The sequence below is a fragment of the Zonotrichia albicollis genome, chromosome 20 (assembly GCF_047830755.1).
Source record: "Zonotrichia albicollis isolate bZonAlb1 chromosome 20, bZonAlb1.hap1, whole genome shotgun sequence".
NCBI classification, from domain to species: Eukaryota; Metazoa; Chordata; class Aves; order Passeriformes; family Passerellidae; genus Zonotrichia; species Zonotrichia albicollis.
Genome location: NC_133838.1, coordinates 2,631,427 through 2,656,737, shown reverse-complemented (window position 1 = coordinate 2,656,737; position 25,311 = coordinate 2,631,427). Strand labels below are relative to the sequence as shown.

The 25,311-nt window shown below is 48.5% G+C and overlaps 1 protein-coding gene across 1 annotated transcript in view; it reads right to left on the bottom strand.

Moving 5' to 3' along the window:
- LOC141731338 (uncharacterized) overlaps positions 1 to 25,311 on the bottom strand; it is a 129,961-nt gene that overhangs the window by 59,822 nt on the left and 44,828 nt on the right. The window contains exon 4 of the mRNA XM_074555957.1: positions 18,906 to 19,658. Coding sequence (XP_074412058.1) covers positions 18,906 to 19,658 — 753 coding nt within the window. The remainder of the gene's footprint in view (positions 1 to 18,905; positions 19,659 to 25,311) is intronic.

The window sequence follows — 25,311 nt, the reverse complement described above, 5'->3', positions numbered from 1 at the left end:
TTGAAGAAAACTGTGGTTTCCTAGTGGCAAAATCAACCCAAACCACTAAAATCCCCTTCCTTGATGATGAAATTGCCATTAATAGCTGCCAAGAACACCAGAGCAACTAGCTGTCTCTGTGCATACACATAGTATAAAATAATCGCATGAGGTGTTTTGTCCTGGCTTCCCTGCCAGTTAAAGAAAGGCAAATTATTGTGCAATGGCAGCAAGACACTGCTAACAGGCTCTGACAACAAAGCAGGTGTGTTTTGCTTGGTCACTGGGATCCTTTGATGCCACAGAAGCACACCCTCAGTTTCAGAGTGAAATTATATTTTTCTGTTGCCCCACATTCTCCTCTTGCCTCTTGTGTTCAGCTCTGTACTTCACTGTGCAGTGTCAAGTGAGGTAAATCTCCCTCTTTGCTGAGTAGGTAATGCCTTCTCATGCAGGGATTGCACCTGATGAGTTTAAGGCATCAGCCTCTTCTGTTAACACTTTTCCTGTGTTTTACTTTTGTTTTTTGTTTCCTTCCTGCCTTCCTTCCTTCCTTAGGCATTATGGACAGGAGATGGTGAAGATGTTGCTCAGTCATCAACAATTTAAAATGCTTCTGAAACAATCTCTTCCCCCCCGTGACCTGGAAGATATTCTGACAAGAATTAAGAAGAAAGTAAGTGCTTGGCAGGAGAAATGTCTCCTTTGTGCAAGTATTGCCACTGCTAATATGAGATCAAACATACCCAATCTGTCTTTAGCTCATTCCTCTTCTGCTGAATCATTTTGCTCCTGGGAATGAGCTGTTAATCCTCAGCCTGTTCATCTGCAGACCACAAAGGAACTGATATTATTAGGGAAAAGGTGGGGTTTTGAATGTTTTCAATATCGGTCACAAAGAGGAAAGGGAAAGAGGAGAAAATGGGTTTACATTTAAGCATAGGCCCCCACCATGCTCTCCCTACTCTGCCCCCTGTAAAGCAATTAAGTGAGAATTGTGCTTCTGAAGATAACAGAGTCTTTGCAAAGGACACTGGAAGTAGTAGTGCCAAGAAAATTTCCAAATTTACAAAAGATGTCCAGGTCAATCCTAGTTACTACAATTACTGTCTGTCTTTTGGGAATACTGCCCTGCTGTCCAGCCCTGTGGAGCTGGAAGAAGCTTGGTGAATTCAGCAGCATCCACTGGAAAATCCTTTGTTTGTTTGATGGGGAGGATTTTATTTTTTTAATCGACCTTACAGAAGGGAGCCTGCCTTTGTGCAGGCACAGGGAGAGTGAGTGTTGAACCAAATCAACTTCCAACACAATGGGCCAACCCCCAAAGAGTCCAGTTTTTTCTGCTGCTTCCTTCATGAACACTCATTGCCTGCCAGTTTGCATTACTCCCACTTATGCTCAAGACTAAGGAATTTGGGATTTTAGATTGCTGCTCTGACTGGTAGCATCCATAATCTGCCTTGGGCTGTTGAAAACAAAGAGTTGGCATCACTGAATCTCTGGTCTGTTTCCATCTGTAAGTTAGGAAATGTTTCCCTAAGCCTTGGTAGCAGTGATCCTGGTTCTAACTTGTATTTTAAACTGGGAATTTCCTGTTTTATATTCTTAAGATTGATTGGGTTTCTCTATGTCTTTGTAGGGGATGGAAAACCAGAAGGCTGAAGGCCCATCTGTCAAGGAGCCGGTGAAGGAGAGGAACGATGGCTCAAAGGAGCCCCAGGCCACATTGTCTGCCAGCAAACGGTACTGAGCACTTTTGTCAGATGTGACAAAGCACGTAACAAGCTTTACATGTCTCTTGCTCAGGAAAATATTTCTGGCAGAGATGACCAACGCCACAGATGGTTTCCTTTCCCTACAAATGCTCTAGGATAAAAAATGTCTACTTCTGCATTGTGCTGACCACAACTTCTCTGGAGGGCTTTCTACAAAAATTGAGAGACAAAAAGACACCCATTGGATGCAGCTCAGACAATCCAGTGCAGTGGCAAGGGCAGTGTTGTGGAGGTTGTGAGAGGGTCAAGTCTCTGCTGCCTGACTTGGGACAAGTAAATTCAACCAGGGCTTTTTTTCATCTGAGTGGAGTCTTCTTCAGATGGGTGTTGTGATGAGAAATCTCAGTCTGGAAGAAAGATGCCATTCCACAAAGATGCAGTTCTCATCCATGTGCTTTGGCCTGGCTAAATCATGCTTTCTTACCCTCATACAGTACCAAGTTTGAGTAGCAAAGAGCAAGACAATCCCTGAACAACTTCAGTCAACAGGTGTCTGAATGTGGACTTTTTGTCTTGATATTCCTGTACTTCATGTAATTTGCTTGATGGACAGCATGTTTCGTTTATTTCTGTGCTGCAACCAGCATTTAAAACAGGAATTGCTCCTTGCTGTCTCTTCATGGCAGCTGCAGAACCACTTGTACCTGTTCTCCTCTGATAGCAGAGGGGATTTATTTAGCTCTGTCCTGCTCAGCAGTGGCAGGAAAGTGACCACATGCCTCAGTAGCACAGCTAGCATCTTCCTGTGCTCATGGAAGAGACAGGTTGATCAGGAGAATTGTTCCCAGTGGGGTTGTTAAGCTGTGCATCTGGTCTCTAGGGAAGCAAATGAAATGTGAGCGTAGTTCTGGGATGTCTGGCTTCTGTTTGTATTTCTGTTACTGATTTTCTTAATCTTTCAAATATGGCCCTGTTTATCTGTTCAGAATGCATCTGAGCTACTTTTCCAGATTGTCATGCCTGGTTGTAGAGACACTTCTCCAGAGTGATGAGTTTCCTTATTCTAAGACACACACATCCCATATGAGGAGGCATTTAAACTTGGAAATAGTGTCTCTCTTTCTCCACAAAGCAATGTGACTTGTGTGCCCTGGAAGCCATATGAAGTAAGATCAGATGCATCTCATCCTTGGTTTTCCTGAGTGAGCACTGGTGAGAATGTCACTGGCAGATTGTCTCCAGTAATGATTGCCATGAGGTCCACGTTGTTCTTCAGAGCCTCATGATTTTCCTGCTTGAAATCACATAATTAGGAAAGCTGCCCAAGATGTTTTGCTCACAATTAACTGAAGGTATTGTCTGTGGCTGCAGCTCTGTCCATAGAGAGCAGCAGGCACAACTCTCCCAGGCATTGTCCTGGGGAAGGCTGTGAGAAGATCAGAGAAAAGAGTGAGAAATAATTCTTATCTTCACTTGCTGCACCTGTTGTTGTGAACATGTGGAATGTGTCATGGCGACTTGTTTACCAAAGGGTCATTTCTTAACTGGCCATTGGTGATGGTGTTTTGGATTCAATTGACCAATCTGGTCTGTCTGTATCAGACTGTCTGTAAGGGCGATGAGTTTCAGTATAGTATAGTATAGTATAGTATAGTATAGTATAGTATAGTATAGTATAGTATAGTATAGTATAGTATAGTATAATAAAGTGATTGATCAGCCTACTGGAATCATGGAGTCAATGCTAATTATTTCCACTATGGGGATGCCATGCTACGATAATTATCACCACCAGGTCCTCATTTGGTTTTATTTTCCAGGGTGAAATCTCCCTCTGATGTACACCTCCTACACCATGCAAAAGCCCAGGTCACGTCACCTCCAGCTGTGGATGAAACGGAGCTGCTCCAGAAGCTTTACCATCTCCTGGAAGCCAAGGGGTTTCAGACAAGGATGGAAGGAGTGGAACTCCTCCGAGACCTGTGCAAAACCAGCCCCCAGCTCATCTCCACTAACATTACCCAGGTATGTAGGGTATCTTCACTGCTCCTTTCCTTTAGTTCCTTTCCTAAGCCTGTAGCAGTAAAGTTAATTCAGTGTGTCTTGGCACTCTGTCCTGGCTGTTTGGGACACGCTGGTCCTTCTTACCCAGACAAATTTAATTCAGGTCCAGGCTTCAGGACAAGTTATTTCAGTCCAGCTGTATTTGTCTGGCAGGTGCCTATTGCTGTTCATCAGATGATGGCAGAATTTTCTGCTGGTGTAACTGCTGCTCTCTCCTACTGCCAGTTGGGTTAAGTGAAGGGAATCCAGCTCCTGAAAGCATGGCAATTGTTCTCTAGACCAAAAATGGATTTGCATAGGGAAGAGAAGTATCAGGCTGGGTTGGTTTAGACCCAGTTGTTTTTTCAAAAACAACAATTCTATATACTCCATCTTGTCTTACACAGGCACAGCTCTGGCTACTCATTTCCATCCTTGTTCCTATTCCTCTTAGTAAAGACAGTGCTCACCCTTTTTGGGGGTCTTTTTTTCTCTTTGGAAAAGGAGGAAAAGAACTAAGGACTCATCTCTGCCTTTTCCTTCCAGTAGCTGCTTTTTCCCGTTTTCCAGGGAAAGGTGCCTGATAATGTGGCTGTCAAGGGACTGAACCTGCTCTAATGAGAGCTGAACAGCACATTTCATTTCAGAAGTCCACCTGTTACTTAGAGAAATGCTCTGGATCCTGGAAGAGTTGATCAGAGCCCTGCACTTCTCCAGACACTGGCTCTGAGTCAAACAAAAGAAAACTTAGATCTCCTCCAGCTATAATTTTGGCAAAATCATAACTGCCCTCAGCACTTGAGGCAACTGTATGGAAAACTGGGCATTGTAAACATCTGCTTGCATTGAAAGCAAAGGTTGTCTTTAGCATTAGTAAATGGAATTGATTTAATGATTTATAGATGGAGAGAAATACCATAGGAACTATTCTGTCCCCAGCCAAACCTCCAGAAAACAGAAGAAAATCTTTCAACCAGCATGAGGTTGTGCCACCATTGCAGTGAGTGGCCCACAGGAAAACAGTGAAATTGTGCAAGCGAGGGCTGACCTGACAGAAAGGATCACTTTCATCTTTGACATTGCTGACTGCTACATCCACTCTTCAAACAAGGACATTTGAATCCAGCTTTCACATTGCTTGTTCTCTTTACAGATTTTTGATTATTTTGTCCTGAGAATATCTGACAGCCACAAGAAAGTGAAGCAGAGGGCGCTGGACGTGCTGGCTGAAATCACAGGAGCCCTGAAAGATGCCTTGAGCCCGGTGATCGTTGTTTTGGTGGAAGGAATAACAAAGAACCTGAACTCAAAGGATCCCAGGGTTCGTGGGGCAGCTGTGAAAGCACTGGAAGAATCCATTGCTCATTTGGGTAAGGCTGAGCCCTGGCAGGGACTCTCCTCAACTTCGTCTCTGTCTCTCCTGCACAAGAGAGCGCTGAGTGCCTTGACAGCTGCTCTTGTCTGTGGAACGCTCCAGCTGACACCCACCAGGGGCTGTGCAGGTGCAGCCCTTATGCACCATCCCCAACAGGCTGGAATGGGATCAGCATTTCCCAACAGTCCCACGAGCCCTTGGCTCTGTGCTGCTTGTCTGAAGAGCAAGTCCTGGACTACAGCTCTGCTACACTTCAGAGGCAAAGGGGGTTTGGAGTTTGCTTGGGCCCCGTCTGACTTCCCAAATGAACAGCTTTGCTGTTGGCATGAAGGGACAGTCACCCATCAGAGCTTCTGCAGGGCAGCCCACCTGCAAGGCTCTACATTAGAGGCATTAGCTGCCTATTTTTCACTTTTCTCTTTGTCTTCTATTTTCAAAGTGGAACTTATGATTCACCAAGTTCATTTCTTTAGAACAAACAGGTGTAAACCCAGCTGTCAATGATGCCTTGTTCCACATGTTGTTTTGCATGGGGCAAAATGGCCACAGCAATTAACTACATAGGCAAGGGCTGCTCTAAATTCCTTTGCCACACAGATTTATGTCAGCTCTGAGAATGCTGCACTGGGGGAATATGCCTGAAAAAATGAGTGTTGAAGAGGCAGGTCTTCAAGAGGAGTTTCCACTTTCTCCTCCCCAGCTGCTCTGTGAACTCAGGAACTGCCTGACTCAGCGTCTTTCTGTGTCCCAAGTATGGGGCTCTTCCTTTTTGCTCTGGAATGCAGAACCTTTTCACTGCTTCCATGTGACTGAACTCCTGAGGTCCCTGATGTGTAATGTTTTAACACAGCTCCTGCTACAGCAGACAAGTTTGGATTTACAAATGTGAAAGGAGAGCTTTTCTTTTGGAATTTAAAACCCTGCCAAGCAGGCTGGAAGGAAAGAAGAAAAGGATTCAAATATGCGCACAAATGTACTTGATTTTATAAAATGGGGTTGGCCCTGCCCTTTCCCTCCCCACTGTCCTTTCTCCTGTGACCTGAGAAAAGTGAGCAGAAACATGTGTTTCCCTTGTAGATAAAGTGTCACTGCTCAAAGAGTTCAGCTACCAGTGGAATCACCTGAGTGGCCAAGCCCTGCTGGATGTTACTGGGTGTATCACAGGTATGGCCTCCCCTTCTGAGCCAAGAGCTCTTCCCAGGGAGTATTTACAGGGAATGCCTGTGAGCAGACAGCAGAGCAGCTCCTCCAAACCAGGAGGTGCTGAGCTTGTCCCTGCTGCCCCATGGCCAAGGCAGGTGGGTTTGGCAGGTTTTCCCTGGCTGCTGCAGAGCTGGGCAGCATCTGAGATGGGGGCAGCGCTCGGCCTTGGGGCTGAGCTCTCAGTGGGGCATCTCAGAACCACCTCCAGCAAAGGGAGGGGCTAAAAATGCCCCAGCTGGCTCCTTTCTCAGAAGCTCAAGGGACATCTGTGATCTTTGAGGGGAAATGGTGGCCAATTCTGTTTCAGGGCATTGGTTTGTTTTGTCCTCACAGAATTCTTGTTTTTCTCTTGGAAAGTTTTGAGGCTGAACCGTGCAGATCCTGTGCGGGGGTCACAGCTTAGGCCAAAACTCAACAGAGGTATCAGAGGCACGGGTTTAGTGCAAGGCAGCCTCTGGGGCTCAGGACAGAAGCAGAGTGCTGAGGCTCCCTGCCTATGCTGTCACAGTGGCCTTGGACTGAGCCTTTCAGGGTGTGCAAACTGTGTCTGCCTGTGTCAGCGCTGTCCAAAATGCTACAAATGCAGCTGATAATTGATTCCTCAGAGGAGCTTGCTATGGCAGCAATAGCAAAGGAATGGAAAAAGGATAATCTCCATATATAGTAGAGAAGATGATTGATAGCCTTGCTTTAACTGGGGCTAAATCCACTGTAATTATGCCAACATCTTTCAATGCAAGGTTTAATACACTTTGTGCCTTCATTAGGAATCTCAAAAGGGCATGTTCAGAGATTGGGACTGTCAAAGGCCCTTTAAAGAGCATTTGAATACAGTAGATCTCCAGCAATAGGGAATTTAGTTTAACAGTTCTTTTGATCTCTTTTTCAAATAAAGGAATTATCCATAAATTAGGACTACTTTAGAAAAAGCAGATGTTCTCTCTGAGATTTAATAGGAACAGACAGCTGTTCCTCACATTCAATAGTCACTGATGTCTTTAATTGCATTTAAACTCAAATGAATTCCCATTTTAAAATGGGTACCATAACCCTTTCCTGCTTAGCAGAATTGGTTTTGGGTACTTGCAGGAGCTCTTTCAATGTTGATGACTGCTGGTGGATTAACAGCATAGAGAAAATGAAGTCTCTTTCACCACAGAATTGTAAATGGCTGCTAGATAACATTTTGTCTGATCAGAAAATAAGAACGGTCTCCAGAGCATTTCAGGTTTTGATCTCTCAGCCAAATCTGCCATGCAAGAAGCCTGTTGGTAGTAACTTTTTGTCTGTGTTTGATACAGTTCAGTTCAGAAAATGAGCAGAGAGATTCCAGAGACAATTTGAGAAAACACTCGTGTTTTGGTTACATTTCAGTCCCCTGTGTAGCATTTTTCTTTCTCTATGCCCCTATTTCAGTGGACATTATAAGAAAAAATGCCATTACCATTGGGAGGGGAAGTGGCATTAAAATGTGGAGATGCTCAAATGCCACAGCAATGGGGTCTGGGTAATTCCCTAAGACACCCTGAGGTTTGAAACAGCTCTTTGTTGGAAGCCCCAAAAGCATTCTGCCAAAGACACCAGCTGGTCACTGATGTTTCTCATCCAACTGTCACGCAGCAGCCATCTCTGGTGGGCTGGAGTTTTGAGGTGTGTTCTAATCCTGCCCTTTGCTGTGTGCCACTGAGCAAAGGGAAGAGCCAGATTAGACATTTGGCACTTGACATCAAAGTTAGAAAAATTGAATCGTCCCTTTTATTAGAAATCTCTCAATTTCCTTGCTATGGTGCATTTCCAAATCTTCAAGTGTGGGTTTAGACAACTTCTTAATGGAAATAAAAGGCAGTTGGACATTTCATTCATTGTTCATACAGAAAGAGATTGTGAAATAATTTAGTAAAGGTAGGAAGTCTGCCACAGGGACAAGGTGGTGGTTGGAGCAATTAGTCCTGAGGGGTTGGTGGTTCTGTTTCCAGGATGCTCAGCTGCTTTGCCCTTTTCTGGACCAAGGGGCTGTGGGTGCTATTTTGCTGATCTTGGCCAGAGAGGCTTGCAAGAAGCAAAAGCAGAGGTAGATCCTTGTTTGCAGTGAGGCTGGTGGGTAAGGAGCTGTGTCTCTGTCCCGGCAGTGCTTGTGCAGGGGGTTCATGCCAGGAGCCCTGAAGTCATCCAGCGCGACGCCCTGCCCGTGCTCTGGTCCTTCCTGGGGAACAAGGCGCTGCCTGTGCGGAGCGCCAACGTCCGCACCGTGGCAACCAAGCTCGCCTCTGCCCTCTTCAAGGTGATGGGCACCCAGCTGAAGAAATGTGCTGCCAGCAAGCCTCCACATGTACAGCAAAACCTCTCCAAACTGTTGGGCTGGTGAAGGCAAGATGTTCCCCAGAAAGCTGAGGAAGCGCTGAGTCGGACATCTCTGAATTTGCCTTTTGAGCTGTTCCAAAAATGACTAAATCCTAAGGAAGGGTGTGCATCTGCTCCCACTCTCTCCATTGCCCTTCCTACTCATGGCATGGGGGACCTGAAGCAGCTCCAGATGGAGGACAAGGTGAAGGGCAGTCAGGGCTCAGCCTCACACAGAGGTGAGGGGGGAGCTGGGCCAATCTCTGCTGGGAGGAAGGGTCTTGTGGCAGCCCAGAGAGGCTGTGCACATTGCCAGGGAACAGCTGTGCCCTGCATGTGCCCCTACAATGAGCTGTGCTGCTGCCAGTGCCCCTGGAGCTGTGGGGCTGCTGAGCTGTGGGGCAGGCAGAGGAGCAGGAGGGTGCATGTGCAGCTGAGCCATTCCTGTAGAGCACAGGGCTCTGGGATCCCTGCTGTCCCAGGGCAGCCCAGAGGCCAGGCTGTGCCTGTGCCAGCTCTGGGCAAGTGGCTCAGGGTTGTGCCCTGGCCTGCCTCAGTGTCTGCCAGCAGGAGCATGTTTCCCTGTGCAGCTGTTTAGACATTTCCAGGAAATGTGTCCCATTAAATAGGGAGCTTTGGCTGCTTTACATTTGCATGGAGGCCTCTGTTTAACTTTGTGTCTCCACTTTGCAGATCTGACTGGTTACAGTCTTACCGAGAAGTTTTCTCAGGACAATTCAGATGTTCCCTCACCCACAAAGTCCTCGCCTCCCATCCAGAAGAGCTCTCTGTCCTCCAAGCTCAGGAAGAAGCTGCCACCTGTATGGAGAGTGTTTGAAGAATAGGATTAATGTGTTAGGCTTCATAGTTACAGCTGTACATATGTTCTGATCTTTAGATGTAGTTATGAATTAAAGTATTTTGATTGTATCTTTAAAATTTGATGACATATTTTTAATTGTATATATTTTTTAGGATAAAAAAATTAAATAAATAAATAAATGAATGAAATTTTAATAAACTAAGAGAAGAATGTGAGACCAGGACCTGCTAGCCTAGAGATTATGGGAGTGCAGCTCACTCGATGTGCCAGTGTCTCACCACATCCTTTTCTCATTGGGCCTCTCCTCTTCCTCTTTGGCCATGTATTCTTTGTGTCATTTGTGCTGCTCTTTGTAACTTGGCATTACTACGGGGTCACACACTGACCTGTTTGAGGGACAATGGATCCAAAAGATCCTGTATAGTCAAAGGTTTTTGTCTTGGTTTGGAAAGACAGGAGTCTGCTAAGGAAGGCAGGAGCCACCCCTGAAATGGAGAATGTAAACCCTCCCCACCCCTCTCAATTGCTATAAATTTTAAATTAAGGGACTCTCAGGCAAAAATATGGGAGCAGGAAATAACAGTTCTTTAATAGGTAAGGAAAAAAAATGGATAAAATAAACAATGCGTTACACTAGAACAACACTGACAGAGTCAGAACCCAAGCTGACACCCTGTGGGGAGTTGGTGGCAATCCAATTGGAAATGTGGCTGCAGCCCTCCTGAAGTGTCAGGTGTGGTTCTGTTGGAGCAAGGGGGATCTGTAGAGAAGGATGTATTCTTCCTCTGAAGATCCAGTAGAAGAAGAGAGAGCTGCTGTTCCTCTGGGGAATCCAGTGGAGAAAGCCGTGCTGGTGTCTCAAAACCTCTGGATTATATCTGGGTAGCAATGCTTGGCTCCTCCCTCTGGGCAGAGCATCTCACAGTGGGATGTTATAGTTCTTATCAGTCACGCAGTGACATTCAATAGCCTGTTGTCATGCAGTGACATTCAATAGCCTGTTCTCAGCAGATGTCTCCTCTCGAGGGAGGAGTGGGAGTGAGTGCTCAGAAAGAGAGATAAGGCAAACTGCCCACTTGACAAAAGACAGCTGCCATACAGATGGTAATAGAATACATCTTGCCTTGCAATCTGGAACATTATCCACCCTTATTCTATTTCCATCTGCATCACAATGAAACCTTACACACAGTTCTCACTTAAGACTACGTTTCCCTGTGGCACACAACGGCTTTCTCCATCTTTCTGCATTACCCACCAAGTGCAAACAGGTCCTTGAGCAAAAACAATTCCATGCATGGGTTTGTCTTTGCCTGAAGTGGGAGTAATCCAAACAGTTTTTCCTAAAATACCTTTCACGTGTACAACAGGGACTTTATCTCCACCCACTGTGTGCAGGGGTTCAGACTGGGCAGGACCAGCTCTATTTATGGACCCTCTGGTGTTGACCAACCAGGTGGCTTTTGCTAGGTTCATTTCCCAATTTCTAAAAGTCCCCCCCGCCGAGTGCCTTCAGGGTTGTTTTAAGTAGTCCATTGCATCATTCAACTTTCTCCGGCAGCTGGTGCATGATAAGGAATATGATATATCCATTTAATACCATGTTCCCTGGCCCAGGTGTTGATAAGGCCATTCTTGAAATGGGTCTCATTGTCTGACTCAGTTCTCTCAGGGGTGCCATGTCTCCACAGGATTTGCTTTTCCAGGCCCAGGATGGTGTTCCGAGCAGTGGCGTGAGGCACAGGGTAGGTCTCCACCCATCCAGTGGTGGCTTCCACCATGGTCAGAACGTAGCGCTTGCCTTGGCGTGTCTGGGGCAGTGTGATGTAGTCAATCTGCCAGGTTTCCCCATACTTGTACTTGGACCACCGCCCACCATACCACAGGGGCTTTACTCACTTGCCCTGTTTGATGGCCACACACATCTCACAGTCATGGATGACCTGAGAAATACTGTCCATGGTTAAATCCACCCCTCGGTCTCATGCTCACTTTTAGGTGGCATCTCTGCCCTGATGGCTGAGGCATCATTGGCCCATCAACCTAGGAACAACTCCCCCTTATGTTGCCAACCTAAGTTTTATCTTTGACACCTCCATTTTTGCTGCCTGATCTACCTGCTCGTTGTTTCAGTGTTCCTCATTAGCCAACTCTTGGGGACATGAGCATCCACATGGTGGACTTTCACAGGTAGCTTCTCTAACTGAGAGGCAATGTCTTTCCACTCATCAGCAGCCCAGATCGGTTTTCCCCCAAGCTGCCAGTTAGCCTTTTTCCACCTTTCCAGCCAGCCCCAAAGAGCATTGGCTACCATCCATGAATCAGTATAAAGATAGAGCTTTGGCCATTTCTGTGTCTCAGCAATGTCCAGGGCCAGCTGAACAGCTTTGAGTTCTGCAAGTTGACTTGATCCACCTTCTCCTTCAGTAGCTTGTCCAACCTGTTGTGTGGGGCTCCATACGGCTGCTTTCCACTTCTGGTTCATCCCTACGATGTGACAGGAACCGTCAGTGAAAAGAGCGTAGTGTGTTTCTTCTGGGGGCAGTTGGTTATAGGGAGGAGCCTTTTACGCACGTGTCACTGGTTCTTGTTCCTCTTCATCATTCAGACCAAAGTTCTCACCTTCTGGCCAGTTTGTAATTATCTCCAAAATCCCAGGGTGATTCAGTTCACCTATACGGGCACGCTGTGTGATCAGAGCAATCCATTTACTCCATGTAGCATCAATGGCGTGGTGGGTGGAAGGAACCTTGCCTTTGAACATGCACCCCAGCACCGGTAGTCGGGGTGCCAGGAGGAGTTGTGCTTCCGTGCCAGTCACCTCTGAGGCAGCCTGGACTCCTTCATAGGCAGCCAAGATTTCCTTCTCTGTGGAAGTGTAGTTGGCTTTGGACCCTCTGTAGCTTCAACTCCAAAATCCCAGTGGTCAGCCTCGAGTCTCCCCAGGCATCTTCTGCCAAAGGCTCCAGGACAAGCCATGGTTCCCTGCTGCAGAGTAGAGCATATTCTTTACCTCTGGTCCTGTCCTGGCCGGGCCAAGGGCTACTGCATGAGCGATCTGCTTGATCTGGGCAAAGGCTTGTTGTTGTTCAGGGTCCCAGTGGAACTCATTCTTCTTGCAGGTAACCAGGTAGAGAGGGCTCATGATCTGACTGTATTCGGGAATGTGCATCCTCCAAAAACCTATGGCACCCAGGAAAGCTTGCGTTTCCTTATTGCTAGTTGGTGGGGACATAGCTGTGATCTTGTTGATGACCTCAGTGGGAATCTGATGCCGTCTGTCTTGGCACTTCACTCCCAGGAACTGGATTTCTTGAGCAGATCCCTTGACTTTTCTCTTCTTGATGGCAAAGCCGGCTTCTAGCAGAATCCTGATGATCCTCTCTCCTTTCTCAAATACTTCCATTGCTGTGTTCCCCCACACAATGATGTCATCCATGTACTGCAGGTGTTCTGGAGCCTCACCCTTTTCCAGTGCAGCCTGGATCAGTCCATGGCAGATGGTGGGGCTGTGCTTCCACCCCTGGGCAGTTGGTTTCAGGTGCACTGCACGCCCCTCCAGGTGAAAGCAAACTGAGGCCTGCATTCTGCTGCCAGAGGAATGGAGACAAACGCATTAGCAATGTCAGCAGTGGAGTACCACTTTGCTGCCTTGGACTCCAGCTCGTACTGGAGTTCCAGCATGTCCAGCACAGCAGCGCTCAGCGGTGGAGTCACTTCATTCAAGCCACAATAGTCCACAGTCAACCTCCATTCTCTGTCAGACCTGTGCACAGGCCAAGCGGGGCTGTTGAAGGGTGAGTGAGTTTTGCTGACCACTCCTTGGCTCTCCAGCTCTTGGATCATCTTATGGATGGGCATCACAGCATCTCGAGTGGTTCTTGTACTGTCGTCGATGCACTATGGAAGTGGCAATTGGCACCTATTGCTCTTCTCCCGTCAGGACTCCTACTGCAGATGGATTCTCAGACAGTCCAGGCAAGGTGTTCAGTTGCTGCATGCCCTCTGTCACTACAGCTGCTATCCCAAATGCCCACTTGAGTCGTTTTGGGTCTTTGAAATACCCACTTCGGAGGAAGTCTATGCCCAAAATACATGGGGCCTCTGGGCCAGTCACAATAGGATGCTTCTTCCACTCATTCCCAGTCAGGCTCACATCAGCTTCCACCAAAGTGAAATCCTGGGATCCCCCTGTCACACCAGCAATAGAAACAGACTCTGTCTCCACATGTCTCGATGGGATTAATGTGCATTGCACAGCAGTATCGACCAAAGCTTTGTACTCTTGTGGTTCCGTGCCAGGCCAACGAATCCACTCAGACCAGAAAACACGGTTTTCCCTGGCCTCTACCTGGCTAGAGGCGGGGCCCCTCTAAGCCTTCTTATCTTTCTTTCCCTGGGCATATGTCTTGGATGTTCCTTCAAGGGGATCGGACATGTCATCATCATCATCATACCTGGCAGTTCGGCTATGGGCAACTGGAGCTGCTTTCCTTCTGGTGGCTTCCTTCAGTTCATGCACCCGTTGTGCCAGAGCAGCAGTAGATTTTCCATCCCATTTCTTCATGTTTTCTCCACAATCACGCAGGTAGAACCACAGCTCAGCTCGTGGGGTGTACCTTCTCTTGCCATCGGGGTAACATCTGTGTTGGCTACCAGAACCTCTGATCTGTACTGCTGAGATTTGGAGAAGGTCTTCTTTAATCTCCTCTCTGAACTTCTTATAATTCTCCTCTATCTTGTCCTCTAATTTCTGCAGACATGTTTCTACTGCTGCAATTCTGGCATGTGTTGGGCCATGCACAGCATCTACATATGCTCAGAGCTTCATTGCCATATCCAGCACAGTCTCATCCCTCTCATCCCACTTCATTATGGCTAAGGCAGAAGCATATTCATGTGGCACAAGTCGTACAAGTTTCCGCCACATCACAGACGTGCATGGTACCAAGTCTGGGTTCCTAGTTGTTACATCATCTGAGAAGATAATCTTTGCCACTGCCATTTCTCTCAGGTGTTGGATCCCTTGCTTTATGGTCTTCCACTGGGTTTGTTGCATATAGAGATCATCTGCACAGGTATCTTTGTGCTACATTTTCCAAGACCCGTGCCCAGAGACTGTGTGGAGTAGTCCCCGTCATCATTCCTTGGTCGATGACAGGATCCTGTGACAGGGATCCCAAATACCTTGCTTCAGTGCCATCCAGAATTGTAGCCTCACCTGCAGCATCCCAGAGACGGACCAGCCAACTAATTATGGATTCATCAGGTCATTAGGTGTAATCCTTCTGTAGGCCACAAAGGTCCTTCAGAGAAAAGGACTCAATATTGGCTTCTGATCTTGCGCCTGCTGGTTTGACTCCTGATTTTATGTCAGGAGGCATTGAGGGTCCTTCTCCTGCTGCATCATCATCATCATCATCATCCACTGGTTGATTGGTCTTGTCCATGCATTTCCCACTTCTAGTGCTGGTAGCAACAGCCATTGGTTGAGGCTTATTGTCTGGTTTAGCTGCTGGCTTTGAACCTGGGCTGTTGGCTGTAGCCTGACTGGGATAGCTGATTTATCTCCCTGCCCCCCTGCCTCTGTCTGCTACCCGACAGTATCTAACAGAGTGGGATAAGCATAGGCCAGGGCCCAGCTTATTGCAATGAGCCTTTTCTCTTTAGAATGATCATGGCACTTTGTTTTTAGGTATTTCCCCACCTCAGCTGGGTTCTGAATTTGTTCCCGTGGAAAATCCCAGTCTACAGGATCAGAATATTCCTTCAGGGTTTAGCCTGTATTTTCCCATTCTCCACACCACTTAGGATTTTTCACGCCTGCATCTGCTTCTGGGACAAGGGTCTCACCAACTCCTCTGGATATCTCAGCCCTCATTCTAGAGAAGCTGCAGACCATATAGAGGAAGCTTGATTAAATACCAGATTAAATACCAGAAAGATGGTCTCTTTAACATTCAGGGGAAACTGAACATTCTCAAAAAGTGGCATAACAGATTCAAAGGAGAAGAAGGAAAGGAAAGGCTGGAAAGCCTCATTCCCTGCTCCTCCTCTAACAAACTGGGTGCAATTACTAATAAATTCCCAAAACATACTACTGGAACTGGGATGCAGGGTAGGACGAAGAAACCATAAACCATAAATATCATAAACAGACTCCAGTATCTTTGTAAATGCCCTATAAATCATTATCACCAAGGCCAGCACAACAGCTATTCCAATCCGTGCCGCACTACCATAAAAATTATGGGTTATGGACAATAATCCTAGTGACCAGAAAGGTATTGAAACCTCAAAAAGCTCTAGAGACCAGAACCACGTGAAGGCCTCCACCCCAAGAGACATTAGGAATTCAAGCAACATGGCTACTGACTGCTTTAACTCACTAGAGAGTGAGCACAACCAACATACAATCAATAGAGCTTTTTTCCACCTTCTTGAGCCATGCATTGGGCACCAATAGATGTATTTGTCCTGGTTCAGAGCAAATTTGGAAGAGAATCCCAAAGGGGCTCCAGTAGCAAAGCAGATTAAATCAGCCCCTTCCCCCAACCGGTCCTGGAGAAAATACCTCCTTGGAGAAAGGTGGAAAAACCTGTTTATTAAACAATAAAACCCCTTGCCGCTCCAAAAGAGATGACTGAGAAACTGAGAAAGTCCCCTCCCTGGGTTGCAGCTCAGCTCACTAAGTCTCTGATCAGTCCCTCTGGTGCTGGAAATGTCGCAGGCCAGGCCTGGCCCAGTGGCCACAGATGTAGCTGCTGGTGCTCTTCTGGTGTTCAGTCCAGAGCAGGTTTGAACAGCTCCAAAGAAAAGGGGAAAAAACCCACAGTCCAGGGAACTTCTTTGTCTCCTTTGCCTCAGCTAGCTAAACTAACTAAAAGCAAAAGAGAGCTCTGTCCCGCTGTCTGTCCATCCACAGACAACACAGTCCAGAGCAGGAATGTGGAGAAGTGAGTGCAGTGTCTGAAAAAAACCTGCCTCTTCTTCTCTCCCCCTTCACTCTCTGGAACAAGTCTTAAAGGTGTACAACTTATTATTCAGCATAAACAGAATGAGACAATTGGGGATAAAAGCATCATTTAGTCAACCCACGACACCCACCCATTACTTACTTTTTTCTTACTTTCCCAAGCTTGCTGACAAACTTGCTGAGTCCTGATGACTCTTCTTCTTGTATCTCTTTCAAGGATATACCAACCCAATTTCTGAATATGTCCATTATTCATTGTTTGTGCATGTGTCCATTGTCCATTAGTACAAGCAGGCTGGATTGTGCTTTGGCTGAATATGGGCATTGTCTAACAAAAACTCCTCAATCTGCAAAAACTCTCAATATGTAACCATACTGAGATGACTGGAACCACACAGGAACAACCAGGACCATGCTGAGGAGAACTGGGACCACACTGCAGGTAACTGGCAGTGAGTGAGACCATGCTGGGAGGGACTGGGATCATATGGGGAGTGACTGGGACTATACCAGGGACAACTGAGTTCAATTGGGACCATACTGGGAGTGTCTGTAACCATAGGGGAGTGATGGAAGCACACTGGGAACAGCTGGGCCCATGCTAGGACCAACTGGGATGACTCTGAGAGGGACTGGAATGATGGAGGGATTGACTGGGAGCAACTGGAATGATGCTGAAAGCAACTGGGAAGAAGTGGGAGTGACTGAGAACAAGCTGGAAGCAACTGGGATAAACTAGGAGAGACAGGGAGACACTAGGATCATACTGGAGGCTACTGGGGTCATGCTGGCATTGACAGGGAGCAACTGGGATAACACTGGGGGCACTGCAATCGTACTGGGAGTGTCTGAGAGCAACTGGAATTAGACTGCAAGTGACTGGGATCATACTGGGAGTGGCTACAATCATACTGGGATCAGAGTGGGTGTGATTGGACCCTGACTGGGGGTTACTGGGAGTTACCAGGCCCATGCTGGGAGCCAACAGGGGACATAATTAGAGGAACTGGGAGCAACTGGGATAAAACAGGGGGCAAGTGAACCACCCTAAGGTAACTGGGAGTGCCTGGCAATGACTATGAGAATGTTCAGGGCAACTGGGATATACTGGGAGTGTCTGAGCCCATATGGGTGGTGACTGGGACCGGACTAGGAGCCACTGGGAATGTGCTGGGGAAACTGGAAACACGCTGGGGGCAAGTGGGAAGGACTAGGGACCTGGTGGGAGAGACTGGGATCATACTGGGAGTGCCTAGGACTATGCTAGGGACAACTGGGAGAACTGGGAACACACTAGATGAAATTGGGAAGAACTGGGACTGTGCTGGGATCAAATTGCATCATCATAGGGAATGACTGGGAGGGACTGGGCTCATACTGGGAGCAGCCACTGCTGGCCCTGGGACCCTCCAAAAACACCTCCTGGGGAACCCGGATGTCCCCCCGAGGGCCATCTGTGGCTCGGCTTTGGAGCCCTGCCAGCTCCAAACTTCCCCTGAAAAAAATCCCAAACCCAGGCACCCCCCAGCAGGTTTGGGCCGAGCTCCCCCTTCCCCGGGCACCTGCAGGATGGGGGGTGATGCTCCCAGGGCTGCGGCGACTCCAGGGTTCCCTCTCCCCTTCTCCAGCTGCTTCTGCTGCCGCTCAGCCTCTTCCTCCTCCTCCTCCCCTGTTCCCGAAGGTCGAACCGTGAGGGGAAAGGGGACAGGGAAAGGGTGGAACCATGAGGGGAAAAGGGGCAGGGAAAGGGCGGAACCGTGAGGAGAAAGGGGACAGGGAAAGGGTGGAACCATGAGGGGAAAGGGGGCAGGGAAAGGGCGGGAACCCTGAGGGAAAAGGGGCAGGCTCAGGCCAAGGGCGGCAACTGTGAGGGGGCGCTCTGCAAACAGAACTGCAACGGACTGAACATGAACGGGAGAGAAAGCAGTAAGTCTGAGAGTTTTATTTGCTATCAAATACATCCCACACACCCTGCCCCACACAATCCCCGTCCAATCGCTCCTACGCTCCCATCCCATCCTATCGCTCCCAAATTGGGATCCCATTTCTCCCATCTCCTTCCAACCCCATCTCACCCTGGTACCTGTGGAATGGAGTGAGTTTGGCATAGGATTGAGATTTTGAGGTGGGAACAAGCAATTTGAGGTAGGATTGAGCCCTTTTGTGTTAAGATTGACCTGTTTTCAGTATGATTTGAGTGGTTTTGAGGTGAAAGATTGATCCCTCTTCACTTTTGGACTGCAAAGAGATGGAAAAGACAAGAAAATTAAGGCCAAACCAAAAGAATAAGAAGCCAGGTGTGTTCCCAACATGGATCACAGGGAAAGTGGGTCACCAGGGCTGTGCCCCAAGTGCCTCCTCCAGTGGGGGATGGAGCTGGAGCAGAGCACGAAGCTCTTCCTGCACTCAGGGCACTAGCAGGGCTTCCCTTATCGGTGGCTGTATTGGTGTCGGGTCAAATGAGAGCTCTGTGAGAAGCTCTTCCCACATTCTCTACACTTGTAGGGTCTCTCCCCTGTGTGGATGCGCCGGTGGGTGATGAGTTGGCAGTTGTACTTAAATCCCTTCCCACACTCAGGGCAGAAGAGGGCCCTCTCCTCTGTGTGACTCAGATTGTGCAGGAGGAGATGGGAGTTGAACCGAAATCTATTCCCACACTCGGAACACTCGTAAGGCCTCTCCCTAGTGTGGATCTTTTGGTGCCTGATCAGGGTGTCATGGTCCCTAAAGCTCTTCCCACATTCCCCATACTCGTAGGGTCGTTCCCCAGTGTGGATCCTCTGGTGCTTGATCAGGTCAGAGCTCCCGCTGAAGCTCTTCCCACACTCCCCACACTCATGGGGCTGTTCCCCAGTGTGGGTTCTCTGGTGGCTGATCAGGCTGGAGCTCTGCCTGAAGCTCTGTCCACACTCCCTACACTCGTAGGGCCTCTCCCCAGTGTGGGTCCTCTGGTGGCTGGTCAAGTGGGAGCTCCGGCTGAAGCTCATCCCACACTCCCCACACTCGAACGGCCATTCCCCAGTGTGGGTCCTCTGGTGCTCAATGAGCTTATAGTTCCACCTGAAGCTCTTCCCACACTCCACACATGTGTGGGGCTTCTCCCCATCATGGAGCTGTTCATGGAGCACCAGCTCAGAGCTCTGGCTTGATCTCTGGCCGCCTTCCCAGCCCAGGCTGGCTCTTTCCTCCTCAGATCCCTGCCAGCTGCATTTGCAGCCCCTCCTCGTGCGGCATCTCCGGCGCTTTTCCTCCCCGTTGGCTTCCTGCGCCATGGAGCCGCTCAAAATGGCTTCTTCCACCAGGTTCTGCTGCGGGCATTTGTTCCCCCTGCTCTCCATGCTCAGCTCCTGCTCTGGGGGAGGAAGGACAAGGACAGGATGGGATTTGCGTCTGTGCCACAGGCAAGGGCAAGGAGATTCCCCGCAGGGCTGAGCTGCAGCCAGGGCCATACTGGGCTGGGCTACGGAGCAGCACAGAGGGGAAAGGGGCACTGACTTCCTCCTCACCTGCTTCAGTGTCCCAGGGCATCTTCCTCACAGACTCCCAGGGGTTGGCAATGGGAAATCCTGGTTTGGGGAAAACAAGGGATGAGCATATTGAGTTTGAAGGTCCCTCTGCCCAAGTCCATCTCTACCAGTCACCGGCCATCTGTACTTCACAAAAACCTTCCAAACACTCAGATTCAGCCCTGGAAAAGCCTCCCAGGAGTTCCCTGTCCCTGGTCCCTCCCTTTGGGTGTTCAAGGGTTCCCCCCGTCCCAGCTGCAGGGGGTCACACTTAGATTGGGGGTCCCCCTTCTCGGTGCCCGCCCTGCCAAGGCTGCTGGCAGTCCCAGCGATCCCAAAAGCTCCCCCCTCTTCGCTCTCCCCATTTCGGGATGCCGGGGCTGTTTGGGCTCCCGGGCTCCCTTCTCCCCTCATTCTCTGCTCGGGGCTGCAGCGGCTCCAAGGAGTCCCCCCTGCCCCTCTCCAGGCTCTTGAGGCTCCCGCCCATGGCGGCGCTCCCCCCTCTCTGGGCTCCCCACTTTGGGCTCCTGCGGCACACAGGGCTCTGCTCCTCCAGGCTGCCTCTGCCGGCAGCCGCCACCAGCACCCGCCGATGTCCCCCCGAGGGGCCTTTTCCGCTCAGCCTTGGACTGCTTCATTCTCCAAACATCCCCCAAAAAACCCAACTGGGAGCAACTGGGAGTGTCTGGGAACATGCTGGAGGGAACTGGGCTATACTGGGACATACTGGGAGGGTGTAATGGGAGGGACTGGAACAAATGAGGGTGAAAGAGAGCAACTGGAACCATGTGGAGCACAACTGGCTCTTACTGGCAGGGACTGGGAGCACAGTGGGGCCATCTTTGGATCATACTGGAAGGGACTGGACTAATATAAGAAAACCCTCAAAAACTCCAGAGATACACCAAAAATCCCAGTGGAACTCACCAAAATTTTATAAAACTCCCAAAAATTTCAATAAATTCCCCCCCAAAACCCCCACAACCCCAACAAAACACCCCAAATCCAAAACCCCCCAAATCAACAAAACCCCCCAAAATCACATAAGCATCTCTAAACCCAATAATTCTCCCAAAAACCCCCAATAATTCCCCTTAAATTCCTAACAAAATCCCCCAAAGCCCAAAAAAGCCACCCTGAAATTCTCAAACAGCCTCGCAAAACCCCAAAATCCCCACAAATCCCCCCAGAACCTGCCAGACTCAGTGGGGCTGTCCTGGATCAGGGGGCACCGGCCGGTGGAACAGCAGCCACTTCAGGGGGCCCTCAGAGCTTTTTGGGGAGGGGGCACCATGGGAGACCCTCCAAAAACGGGTGGGGGGGGGGGGGAGGAACCCCTGCGGTGCCCCCTCCCCCTGAAACCCCCAGACCTTGGTTCAGGGTGGGCCTGGGACCCCCCGGGACCCCCAATTCTCCCCCGAGACCTCTCCAGGAACCCCAAACCCCCCAGAGTCCCCCAGGGTTGGCCTAGAATCACCCTGGACCCCCAAACCCTCCCCAAGACCCCCAAAACTCCCCAGGACTCTCAGACCCCCCCATTTCCCTCCAAAATTCACCCCAGAGCTACCTGAAACCCCCCTGTGAAAAATGCATGTATTTTATGATTGGCTTTTTGCAAATATTAAAATGAATATTATATGTGTTGTGTTAGAAAGAAATGCTGTATTAATTCTCTTAAGTACTATGTTAAATATAGTTTTAGGTTATAAAAATTGTTAAAACAGAAACTATGCTATGTAAGATGCTTTGTTTAACAGAAAGGGCTTGCAGCGAGATAGCAGCCACAGGACACCTAAATCTTTCAGAGAAAGGGAATTTATTGCCTTCTTATCAGAAGAAATGAACTTCTTCCCACCTTGGAGGCGCTGTTAGGATTAGAAGGAAGAAGCTGACACTGACCAGACAGAATCCTGTGTTTGAATGGAATTTATGCATCATGTATGAAGTGTATGAATATGCAACGGGCTATTGTTCTTAATGGTTAGTCCTTTGTTAGCAGGGGTCTTTTTCGGGCTCGTGATGCCCAGAAAAAGGTACCCGGACGTCCATAATTCTTTGTTTTTATTATCTCGTATTGTCCTAATTCAATTTGTCCAAATTGTTATTACTCTAATTGTGTTACTATTTTTATAACCATATTTTTTACTTTTAAATTTTGAAAACAACCGATTGGCGTTCTTCACAATTTGGTAGCAGAGGATGGTTGCTAACACCTCGCTGCCTGTGCTTTAGGAGAGTCAGAGTGGGGAAGGCACGCCCTGCCCTATTTGGCAGCCTCGCTTTGTTTCCCCTGAAGTGACCGACAGACGCAGGTTACGATCTGTGGACAAAAGGAGGCAATATAACAGAGAGAAGGAAAAAAAAGGCTCCCTACAACTGCGGTAATTGGTCCCCTAAGTGTAGTAGTGCGCACGAAGAACCCGGGAAGGAAAAAGGATTGGTAAGTATTTCTCGGGCGGGGGGCAGGTACAGGGAGGGGATGAATGTGTGTGAATGAGAGGCAGGCTGGTTGTCCCAGACCTGCCAAGTGAGTGAGGAGTCTCCCATGCTGCGTTTTCCTCTTTTCGCGAGAAAAACGGCCAGTAAAGAGACAAAGCGAGTGATAAGAGAGTGAAAGAACCCCCCGGGGTGACTGGGACTGGGTCTCAGGGAGGGGTTGGACCCCTCGGAGGTAGGCAGCAAGGTTTCCTCACCCAATCCACTAGGAAACGGGACAGGAGGGGCCCCTAAAACCTGCTGGGTTGAGGGATTTATATTCTAAGAGCATCCAAGAGCAGGGTTGAGCAGAATTCTGTCGGAGTGAGGATATGCCCAAGAACACTCAGGGTGGGACAACACAACTAGATTGAGGGATTAAAATTTTACCCAACAGCATCCGGGGTTGGACAACACAGCTAGACTGAGGGAAAAATTTTTGCCCAACAAGATCCAGGGTTGAACAACACAGCCAGATTGAGGGATAAAAAATGCCCAAGAACATCCAGGGTTGGACAACACAGCAAAACAAATTAAATGCCCAAGAGCATCTGTAGTTGTACCACACCGCTGGGTTGAGGGACAGAAAATGCCCAAGAGCATCTGGGGTTGAACAACACAGCTGAATTTAGGGAAAAATACCCAAGAGCATCTGGGGTTGGACAACATGGCAGGACTGAGGGAAAACTACCCGAGAGCATCTGTGGTTGGACAACATGGCAGGATTGAGGGAAAAATTGCCCCAGAGCATTTTGGCTTGGATAACACAGCTGGGTTGAGGGATATCCAATAGCACTGAGACTGGCCAGTAACACCTAAACTTGTAATAGGTGATGTGAAAGTAAAAGGTACCTTATTGTTGTTTTGTGGTGTGTGTGAGTGAGACCCACACAAAGTCAGCCTCAACTTCCCAGGCAGGTGGGAAGGGGGAGGCAGTGGAAAGAGGAGTGAGTGACCTGCACACCAGGCTGTAGCTCCCGGGTAGGTGGGGGCTTCTGGGCCGAAGAGGAGTGAGTGACCTGCGAACCAAGCTGGCGTTCCCTGGGTGTGTGAGGGGGCCGTAGCTGAAGAGTGTGAAGGACATGCAGACAGCCTCACAGGGGAACGGACGCCAGAGGCAGCAGAGTCAGGCCCTTCTCGGGGGCCTGGTGACACTGAGACCTGGAGGTCAACCCCAGAGCGAAAGAGGGGGCCACAAGGACCTGTGATTTTCTAGCAATAAGGATCCACTTTCTGTCTTGAGAGTGTGAAGGAATATGTGAAAGTGAATGAGAAATAAAAGTGAGTGAATGTAGATGAATGCAAGTATAGGTAATGTCGATTGTGCATTTTAAGCCTTACCATATCTCCTTGGAGGGAGGTGGATTGTATTGACAAGCAGTGTGAGAAAAAGGGGTTTTTTTGGGTGTAAGTAGTTGAAAGAAAAGTGGTATTTAAGTTGTTAGTAAAAAGTTGTCGTGGGGTGACAGCCTTCAGCCTTTATCCCCATATCGTGTGTTGTGTCTGGCAGCTGTGCCTTCCACCCCCCCCCCCCGGCCATCTTGCTGTGGCCGGATGGGGAAGAGGGGGGGGGGGTGTGGGGTGTGCCCAGGCACTTTTGCTTTGGGCTTTTGCTGCTTGGCTTGGCTAGCCGCTTGCTTGCTTGCTTGCTTGCTTGCTTGCTTTCTGCTTTTTTTTTGCGCTGGTTTTTTTTCTTTTTTTCCCTTTTCTTTTGTTCTCTCTTTCTTACCCTCCCCTGAAGATACTGGACCGGCTCCGGATCTGGCCTGAGAGCTCCAGGACACCCGAAGCCTGCGACAGAAGCTCGGCGCCCTCACAACACAGTCTGGTCCCTTTTCTTTTCTTGTGTTGGGGAGTGTTCTTTTTGTTATTTGTAAATAAATAGGTTTTGTTTTCCACTTTGCTCCTCCGAGGAATTCCTTCCCGAACCCGGTGTTGGGGGAGGGGTGGTTGGAGGTTTGTTCTGTTTGGGGGGGGGCTCCCTTTTTGAGATTTCCCCCTAATTTGTCCTAAACTAGGACAGCATACTTTTTGGTGCGTTGGCCGGGAAAGTCGGAGGCCAAAAAGAGTGGGAAAAAAACCTATAACAATAATATTTTGGTTTTGGTTGTTTTGTGGGCATATTGGTGATTCATAATGTCATTTGGAGTGGAAGCTTGCCGGTTTTTCTGGTCCCTAGGGGCTTTTGAAGTTTTAATACCTTTGTGGTCCCTAGGGTTATTTCCTTACCCCAAAATAGCTCTGATGTTGTCCCTAATAAGTAGCTTTTGTAAGCGGGGGGCACTAACCAGAATAATCATTGTGCTGGCCTTATGTGTGATGATGTGTCGGATAACAATGCTGGACTTTATTTCAGGAATGTATGGATTGTTGTCATGGCTGTGTACTCAGTTTGTTTGGGGAGAAGAAGAGGAAGGGGCTTTTCAGCCTTTGTCTTCCTTCTTCTCCTACAAATTGTTGACATCTCTATTAGAAAATACTGACTTTCCCCTGAGTTTGAAAGAAACCATCTTTCTGGCATTTAATTTATTAAGCCTTGTCTATACTGTCTGGAGTGTATATAAAATGTAAGCTGAGATTTCTAGAGGGGTTAGAGAGACTCCTGATTCAGGAGTAAAACAAAGCAGGAAAAATCTTGACTGGAGTGGGAAATGGGAGGATATGGGCCAGACTTTAAAGGAATTTTCTGATCCTATAGACTGGGACTTTCCATCTGATCAAATTCAGAATCCAGTCGAGCTGGCAAAGTATTTGAGGGAGAAGTGCCATGGTAATACTAAGGAAGAAAGGATTACTGCAGTGAGCTGGGCCTTGGCGTTTGTTTACCATACTCTGCTAGATACTGTGGAGCAGCAGATAGCAGAAAGGGAACAGGG